The sequence below is a fragment of the Branchiostoma floridae genome, chromosome 4 (assembly GCF_000003815.2).
Source record: "Branchiostoma floridae strain S238N-H82 chromosome 4, Bfl_VNyyK, whole genome shotgun sequence".
Lineage (NCBI taxonomy): Eukaryota > Metazoa > Chordata > Leptocardii > Amphioxiformes > Branchiostomatidae > Branchiostoma > Branchiostoma floridae.
In genome coordinates this window covers 33,803,431-33,812,984 of record NC_049982.1, presented here as the reverse complement: position 1 = coordinate 33,812,984, position 9,554 = coordinate 33,803,431, and the positions used below count along the sequence as shown (strand labels likewise).

The following is a 9,554-nucleotide window of genomic DNA, read 5'->3' as shown; positions in this document are numbered from 1 at the left end:
TACTCATAATGGGTACCTACTGGCTGGCAAAATACACCTGGTGATTATTATATAAAGATTACCAAATTTTGTTTCCTTTCATCGTACCATGAATCTATTGATTGTTTGTATATCTAAAGCCCAGGTTACACATAGCCTAATTTAGCTCCCGAACACCAGCCGACCCTTAGCCGACTCAGGTCGGCTGGTGTTCGGGAGCAGTCTGACCAGTTTAGGCCACGCCTGTCTTTAAGCGCCGAACATGTCCCGTCGAGTAAATGACTTACTCCCAACTGTGTCCCGAATGCTATCTAACCTATTCCCATCTTAGCATGAAACTTTCATCTGTGTTGGTGAATGACATTGTAACAGTATTGACATTGTGACAATTGTGACAATAACCTATTCCCAATCATCCCGACCTCTTGCCGCAGACTACCGAATCACTCCTGATTCCCAGCCGATTGCAGACCCTCTCACGACTTGAAATGGACATAATCAGCGACTTTCAAAAAAGAGGCCATTTTTGTTTTTAATCAAAATACTGGTAGTCCTTTCTTCTATTTTGTAAACATTACCAAGAGATCAAATTTGGATCACAGATAGCTCTAATACGGCATTTATGGTTCTTTTTGTTTTGGGCTGGATGTCGGTCGTGTGAAGTTCGGGGGTGATTCGCCTAATAGTCATTTTGCTTGGGATTGAGCTAACAGAGATTTGTCTATGATTTGGGGGTTGAATTGTAAGTAGGTTGGAAACAAGCTGGGAGTAAGTCAGCAGTGCTTATGGCGTGGTTAATATTTGAATTTGACTGCTGACTTACTCCCGAACACCAGCCGAACACCAGCCGACCGACAACCAACCCATTCCAGACCCGCCGTTCAGAGTCGAATGTTTTGAACATTTCAAAACATGTGGATGGCGCAGCCGAACACCAGCCGACTCAGCCAAACGCCAGCCGACTCAGCCGAACCCTAGCCGGCTACAGCCGACTTAGCTCCCGAATCACTCCTAACCATAGTCAGGAGAGAGTCGGGAGCTAAATTCGGCTATATGTAACCTAGGCTTAAATGAAGAACAGAACTGTCATGCTAATCTTGGCCGACAAGTAAGGGTTTCTGCTTCAGCTGCGCAGCACCTCTGATTCAGAAACTTGTACTTGTCGGCCACGGTAAATCAATATTCTTCTTTGATTTCACATAGAATTCTAATTACAAGCAAATTTGCAATCCGTAACGTTACATGAAGAGCTAAGAGCTCGCAATGGGAGCCAACTATTCCAATCCCAAAAGGATTCTTATCATACAACTTATTTCAATGCTTTCAAAGCATACATCATAATCACGTGACGTTCACGTGAAGTTTTTATCGGAACAGGTTAAGGCGTCATGTTACTTATTCGTGACTTCTTCTAGAGCAGGTTAACCTGCGGTCACGTGACATTCACGTAGTTTCTCCATAAACAGGGCATAAACAGGGCTAATTATATTCACACGACTTTCGCGTGATTTCTCAGGTAACAAGTTTAAGTAAATAAAGTGACAACGTTTAACTGTATTTTCGGCTGAGCAGGGTGAAGTCTCTGTGGCCCCTCTCGACCAGGGTCTTGAAGTCTCTCAGCACCACGCAGTCGCGGATGGCGCGGGCGGACTCGGTGGCTGGGTCCCGCAAGCTGTCCGACATGATCTCGGTGACGTCGGTAGGAGGGATGAAGCCCATGGCGTCGTTCTGTGGGGAGAGTAGAAAGAAATACTTAAAATCTGTCGTTATTTGACAAAGAAGCACTTCAAAAATTACCTTTGAAGAAAACTACTTTGAAGGAGGATAATGTGGGAGATGTTTGGGTTTCAAGTGGAAGATTCTACTTAAGTTACTACTGCTGTATACATTGTGTAATGTAGAAATGCTGATACGTATCTTACCGCAATGGCTATGGCTACCATCAGCCCGTCGAGCTGGTGAATAGTCTGCTGCACCTTGTCAGCGGTGTCTGTGTGGCCCTGCTTATCCTGTTCGTCCAGCAGGACTTCGTCCAAGAACAGTCCGAACAACTGCAGATCACGGCGAAGCCGCTGGAGGCGCTCCTCATCCTTGATGGGTAAAGTTAGGTAATAAAGCCGTGAGCATTATATAACCTTATAAAGAATTCAATACATTCCATCCTATAGATCATCATATTCTATGAGCAGAAAACCCTTACCGTGTAGAAATGGGTACATATGATAAAGAATTAGACCCTAGAGCTAGTGGTGAAAACGTGTTAAACGCAATGCTGTTTGTCATCATGTCTGTATCCACTTGTTTATATGTAGGTATAGATGTAGAAGACCTGAATAAAGTCGTTGTACTTTTGTCAAGATAGATTACATATATAATGCCCTTGATATTAACTTCACACGGTGAAACAGTTAGAAACAAAGCCAAGCGGATATATGGAGAGGAACCGCAAATAAATAAGAAAATTCTTCACAAAATACAGGCTGAAAATATGTAGGCTAACGGCATTCTTGACTCAGTTGTTAACACACTTTGTTATCACAGTGCTTTGTGCGCTGTGTTAATGTACACTTGTCTACGTATGCACTACCGAAACATACATGCACATACCAAATGGAGAAACCTAGCACAATGTGCAGTTGTATACGTATACGCTACCTAAACATACGTACCAAGTAGGACAACCTAGCACAATGGAAGTCAATCGTGATGGAAATATCAGAACAGAGAATATTTCTTCCAAACGATGGCTTAGAAATGTGGACGTTTTCTTTACATCCATGTTCAATTCTTCAAGTATACAAATGTCACAGGACATTTATTAAGTGTTCGGTTATGACCGACCTGTGTTTAACGCAGCATGTCCTTCTGTGAATAAAGTTTGAGAAAAGTATACATACTTAGGCTTCTGCCCAAATTTCCTCACAAACGTATGTCAGCTAGAAAAGATTTGAGGCCAATGTTCCATAAAAGTCGCGTAATACAGGCTACTTTATCCGATAGTCTGAGCAGCTATTCCAATTACGTAAATGTTGACCAGGACGTAAAGTAAACATGTCCTAGACTTCAGACACTCTGTCACTACCATATATGGAAGAATGTGGAAGAAGTGTCCCGAAATCACATCCGTTCATAAACCGATAAAAATAGCACACATGCAACAACCCGGAAGTGAACGAAAACCTTGCTGAATTCTACCTACCCCAAAGTTTCTCCACTCCAGGGTTGGGATTCGAACACTGAAGAGTTCGTTCCAAGTTATATCCTCCACACAGAATCCAGAATCGCCGCCGAATTCGTCCTGAATCTATCAAATGTATACAGGCAAAGATTAACCTTAACGCTGGGTCAGAGAGCAAGGGCAGGTTTTTGTGTGGCATGCTTGAGGTGTGCACAGCCTCATTTGAATAACAAAAGACCACGTAGTTGCTTTGCGTCATAGTTGAGTTCTCAAAGCCTCCGCGGTACAGTTGGCATGTATGCCCCCTTGTATCGTAGAGATAAGTTTGGCAACTGATACATATTAACTGAGTCTCACGCAGATCAAGTGGTCTGATAGCAGTAAGTAATGTTCAACAAAACAAGGAAGTACGCTGGTGCAGGTTTGGCCTACTCCAATAGCGCAGGTTGGTGGAAAGATTGACCTTTGGGGGCCAACTGAAAGAAAACGGGGCATATGATAAAGATTTCAGTCTTCTCACCAACCGCTACTTAGAGTGTAGAATGAAAATGAAAAAATGAGTGTAAGCTTCATTGATCATGACTAGGTGACGAATTAGCTGGTGAAGTGTGTCAAAAGAGGAAGTGAAGTGGGGGAAACGTGTCGCTTCCTCATGAATTTTGACGTTTATGACAGAAGAATCGTCCTATAACGTTATATTAGGATTCAACGTTAAACTACACAGGCATAAACTCACTACAACAAATCATAATCTTTAAGATGTAGAGGAACGGGTTATAAGCAACGAAAAAGCTCTTACAAAGGTATCGTAGGCATCTGATGCCCTTTCGTACACTCTAGCGGCGAGAGTCCGGGCGTTCATGATCGTTTCTAACGGGGTCAGCAGCAGAGCTTGGGTGGTCGGGACGGGGCCTGCACTGCACCCGCCTGGCGTCAGGAGAAGCGCCACGGTGAATGCGATCATTTTCATCATCATGTACTTGTAAAACAACACAGACAAGCAGTAAAGATATGATTAAAAGTGCATCAGGCATTACAGTAAAATATATATAAAAGTACTTTGAAATGAATATATCAATGTAAAATATATATTTTCTAGAATATCTACAATATAAGTTTTAACATAAAAGTTCAATTCTCACTATTAACGAATTAGCGGGTGCAGAGATTCCATTACAAAATAAACAAACGGGTAAAATTTAACTCTATAAAACAGTTTCTTACCTGCTTCATTGAATACTGGAACTGAAGGCGTAAAATGATCTTTCTTAGATTGTCCACTACAAAAGTTGTCTTCTCCAGATCCGCTGTTTGTGGCGACTATTTTGCCTGCCTGGTTGATTTGCTCGGTTTTTATGTGGAGGCTTAACAAAAGATGGCAACTCCAGTGTCGGATGACGGTGTGAAACTCTGGAGAGAAAAAAAAAGGTCTTCGTGGTTTTCCCCAAGATTTTTACAACACCATCACATACCGTTCGTAGCTCACGGGGAGTGATCCAATGGTATGAGGTATTTACCAGTCATCTCTGGAATTCCAACGCATTCAATACCATATACATTAAAGTCCCAATTCACGAGCGGTAGTTGGATTATTTAACATTACGAAAAGCGTTCAGTTTACGTATGCAGGGTTTAAGGACTTGGACTCACTATGCATATAAGTTGGCAGGAAGAAGTGCCTATTTCCTAACATCCACATAAGAAACTTTTAAGTAGATTGGTCATTGATTTGAGCTTACTTTGACCTGTCAGGCAGGTTGGCAGGTATAACAAAATTTAAAGCAAATTTGAAATCGACAGGAAGTAGCGTTCATTTATTTCCTGAAGTAGAATTGTCGCTATGATTGTTAGAGTTTCCCTTTTTTACTTTCGTGGTTAGATCAGGTGTAAACGTGTAGAAAGAATATACGTAACGTTAAGATTACGAAAAAACAGGAAAACTTTCGATGACAGTTTTCTGTGTGTTCATCGTAACGTTACCAGGTGTTGTCATCTAATTGTCCACGATATATTTACCGCATGGTTTCTTCGTGTACTTCATAATGGGAAAACAAAAGTACCTCATTGAGAAGCAAACTTCACAAAAAGAAATATACCGAGCAAAATCTTAATCTAAGAGAAACTAAAACTGTGCAATCCTGGTTATTGAAAATGATATTTTGAAATCAATCAAAAGTTACAAAATAAACGCGCAAACCAATTTTAGATTTTTTTTAATTTCAAGAATTGGATTGCGCTAATTTTGGAAATGGAATGAAAATGCCCGTTCTAATGCTTATTCTGAAGTTTATTTATACCCCTGTCACATTATCCACGATCTTCGGGCGTATCGATGGAAGATCTACGAAGGACCATTGGGACAAAACCTGTTTTAGCAAAGGAGCTGTGTGCTCAAATGGATATCAAGAACTGCTGGATGTTGTCTATTACCACCCAATATATGTATATGTAAACATGAATAATAACAGAAAGTATTATATCAACGATTAAGCACAACTAATAGGCCCAATCATCGGCAAACTTCACGGTCTAAAATCGGCTGCCATACGGCTTGTAGAGCAATCTGCTATTTATCTAAACGTGGCCCGTGAATTTTTAAGACGAAATTAGATAGCGTATATCCTAATGTATTCAAAACAAGTATCAAATCTTACGGACCGGATTTATTTAAAAAACTTGAAGGAATTATCTAATAGGATATACCCATTTAAGAAAAGGGGCGCTAAAATCGGCTGCCATACGGCCTATAGAGCAATTTGGCCCTTACCTAAACGTTGGCCATGAACTTTTAAGTGCAATTTAGATAGCTCATACCTGTCGTATTTGATACAAATATCTAATCTTCCGGGCCGGATTTAATTAATGAACTGGAGCTCAGTGCCGATTTCCTATAGACCAAACTGCTTCAACTCTAGTTTATCAATTAAATCCGGTCCGTAAGATTTGATACTTGGATTGAATACCTTAGGGTATGCGCTATCTAAATTCGTCTTAAAAGTTAACGGTCCGCGTTTAGATAAGTAGCAGTTTGCTCTACAAGCCGTATGGCAGCCGATTTTAGCACCTCCTTTGCTTGGGTATTTCATATTTCCTATAGCTATTAGTAAATTAGATAGTTCCCCTCTAGTTCATTAATTAGATCCGGGCCGTAAGATTTGATACTTGTTTTGAATAGGTTAGGATATGCGCTATCTAAATTCACTTTTAGATATGCGCTATCTAAAAGCCAGGCTAAAGTTGGCAGCCGATTGGGCCTATTATTCGTGCTTAATCGTTGATATAATATTTTCTGTTATTATCTATGTTTATATATTGGGTGGTAATAGACAATATCCAGTAGTTCTTGATATCCATTTAAGCTTTTAAAGGAAATTAGGAATTTTTACTTTCTTCGAATGGGCGTCTGAATGGGATGCTATGTTTTGTTTTGTTTAATGACGAATCGGCGGCTGGATCGGCGGCTACCAATCAGCGACCAGCTTCAACCTGGTGCCCAAAGCCCTTTCGCTGTGAGCACACAGCTCCTTCGCCGAGCACACAGCACACAGCTCGTTCGCCGAGCACGCAGCCCGTTCGCTGTGAGCACGCAGCCCGTTCGCTGTGAGCACACAGCTCTTTCGCTGTGAGCACACAGGCACTTCGCCGAGCACACAGCCTATTTGCTGTAAGCACACAGCTCGTTTGCTGAGCACGCAGCCCCTTTGCTGCGTGCACACAGCTCTTTCGCTGTGAGCACACAGCTCTTTCGCCGAGCATGCAGCCCCTTCGCTGTGAGCACAAATATTCTTCGCTAAAACAGGTTTTGTCCAAATGGTCCTTCGACGGCTTCGTAAAGATCGGCCATATTAAAGATCGACAGAGGGTATTTTCACCTGAAAACTATCCCTGCCACATCTAAGTCATACTCTGTACCTTGTACAATTGTTGTGCAATAAAGTTATCATTATAAGCGAGGCTCGGGCGATTGCCGCAGAATCGTCGTCCGATCGATTTTCGCCTAATGTGACAGGGGTATTAGGAAGTTGAAATCTAAAAGCATGATTGGAAATAGCTGCCAGTATGCACGATTCTATAGAACATTTCAGTGCTTTAGTTCGAACAAATGAATAATTGCTGACTTCCCCAAATTGATTCAGGGACTTCTATGCCATGATAATTGAATCTATAATGGTGAGAATGTTATCCAGGTTAAATAACTTAATGTAGGAGACGTGGCGGAAAGATAATCCAAAATTCTAGTCGGGAACATATACTGTAGCCATTCCAGTTCTCTTACCACTAACGTTACCATTGCGTGAGATTTAGAAATCCATGGCCAGTATGCAACAGTTCGGCTCCAAATTTTAGAATATTTTCTACAACAAAACCTTCATATGAAAGATGTGTCAAACTAATTTTAAGCATATTTTCATCATTAGCCCACCCTAGTCTTAGTCAATCCTAGGAGATCCACCAGTGTACAGTTACGTTGTTGTTTACACAAAGATGTTCTAGTTTGAGATGGATTTTAGAAACTCAAACACACATACATACATACATACATACACCAGAATAACTAAACTTACTGCTAAACTGACCATGCCGAAAGGCTGTAAGCCACCACGATTATGCTGAGAAGTGTCGGTACATCTCATCCACAGGAAGGTTTTGTTCTCGAGAATACTTTCAATTGAGCAGCGAAAATGTTACATAGTAGGGATTGAATACTGGTATTGGAGAAGTATTCGCGGAATTATTTACCATGCTTAAGTATGATTTGTAGATCTTATAGTTTGTTGATGAAAGTCTGATTCTTGACGTTCAGGGTAAAACTGCGAACTTGAGTAAAAGAACTACCGTCACGGTCGTGTATGTATGGTTCTTAACGCCCGCTCCCACAAAATGAGTTTCTTGACATTCGTTTCCCGAGATCATCTCCTCAATCGTGTTGTGCCCATCACATAAGTTTTTTAAACGTCGAATAGGTATCATATTATCACAACTTATTTCCCAAACTTTCCAAAGTGTCGTACAGCTTTTACCTAGCCGCCTGGCTTCCCTGAAGTCGTGCCTACCGCATCGTGCCGTTCGCGATCTTCATTTCCCCTAAGAAGTTCGCAACACGACCATTCAACCATTCTTGAATTATCTTGTACACAGACAGACAGACAGACAGACAGACGGACAGACAGACAGACAGACAAACAGGCGGGCGGCCGGACGACAGACAGACATACAGACAGACAGACAGACAGACAGGCAGTCGGACGGGCGGACGGACAGACAGACAGACAGACGGACAGACAGAAGGACGGACGGACGGACAGACAGACAGACAGACAGACAGACAGACATCTAGATAGATACTGTAGATAGATTCTGTATCCATATATGTATGGACACTATCTATCTAGATAGATACTGTAGATAGATTCTGTATCCATGTATGTATGGACACTATCTATCTAGATAGATACTGTAGATAGATTCTGTATCCATGTATGTATGGACACTATCTATCTAGATAGATACTGTAGATAGATTCTGTATCCATGTATGTATGGACACTATCCATCTAGATAGATACTGTAGATAGTTCTGTATACATGTATGTATGGACACTATCCATCTATCTAGATAGATGCTGTTGATAAATAGATGCTGCAGATAGATACTATAAATAGATATTGCAGAAAGATCAAACACTGCCGAAACATAGATAGACGAAAGTAATACAAGTGACTGATAACGTTGCGCATTCGTTCCCTTGATTTGAATGGAGTCTTTTTAAATAGGAACATTCCTGTATGATCTTTCCGTTTAGGAGGAAACTCTTAATGAATCCGAGGTCACTGAACCAGGAAGTCTGGGTTGCAACAAAAGCAATTGGAATTTTCCGTGATTCAAATCGGGGATGTCGCCGGGATGTGTACAGTGCAACTTCCCGGGACTTCATTGCGTCAACGACATGACTGCGCATAGTGAACCCGGGGAGGAGTGCGCCTCTGGAATTTGCTAAGTCACTCCTTGGTTAAAAGAGAGAACAGTGGGACAAGATACGTGTGGATCTTCCGACAATTCGTTAGTATCATGTGCAACGCCATGAATACTGTGGCAAACCACTCAGAACTTTGTATTCAAATCCCTTGAAACTTTTCGAGCGCGCAGCCCTGTCTTGTACACCGCGCCAGTACTAATAGACAGGGGTAAGTATTACATGAACTTACTTGAAATTTTTAGGAAATGGCAAAATCTGTCAACGTTTATGGATAATCGGAAGGTTTTTATGTGAAAAGATTCCCCTATCATTCGCTAAATCCAGCCTAGTGTTCCATATGATAACTCCATAGACCTCAGACATGAATCATAAACTGTTTAACGACTGCAAAGTGGCCCGGAGGCTGCCACTCAGCTCACT

General features: G+C 41.5%; 1 protein-coding gene across 1 annotated transcript; it reads right to left on the bottom strand.

Moving 5' to 3' along the window:
- Nucleotides 1-587: 587 nt before the first annotated feature.
- Nucleotides 588-4,545, bottom strand: LOC118412925. Its single transcript, XM_035815982.1, has 5 exons — nt 4,382-4,545; nt 3,957-4,136; nt 3,179-3,283; nt 1,902-2,069; nt 588-1,707 (listed from the first exon to the last, which is right to left on the bottom strand). The coding sequence occupies exons 1-5, from the start codon at nt 4,388-4,390 to the stop codon at nt 1,528-1,530; spliced, it is 642 nt and encodes a 213-aa protein (XP_035671875.1). The 5' UTR covers nt 4,391-4,545; the 3' UTR covers nt 588-1,527.
- Between the last annotated feature and the right edge of the window lie 5,009 nt (nt 4,546-9,554).

Coding starts and splice junctions, on each gene's coding strand:
- LOC118412925 (XM_035815982.1), bottom strand. Junction 3,284..3,956: donor CAGATGCCTACGATACCTTT/GTAAGAGCTTTT, acceptor TACATTTGATAG/ATTCAGGACGAATTCGGCGG. Junction 2,070..3,178: donor TGGAGTGGAGAAACTTTGGG/GTAGGTAGAATT, acceptor TTACCCATCAAG/GATGAGGAGCGCCTCCAGCG.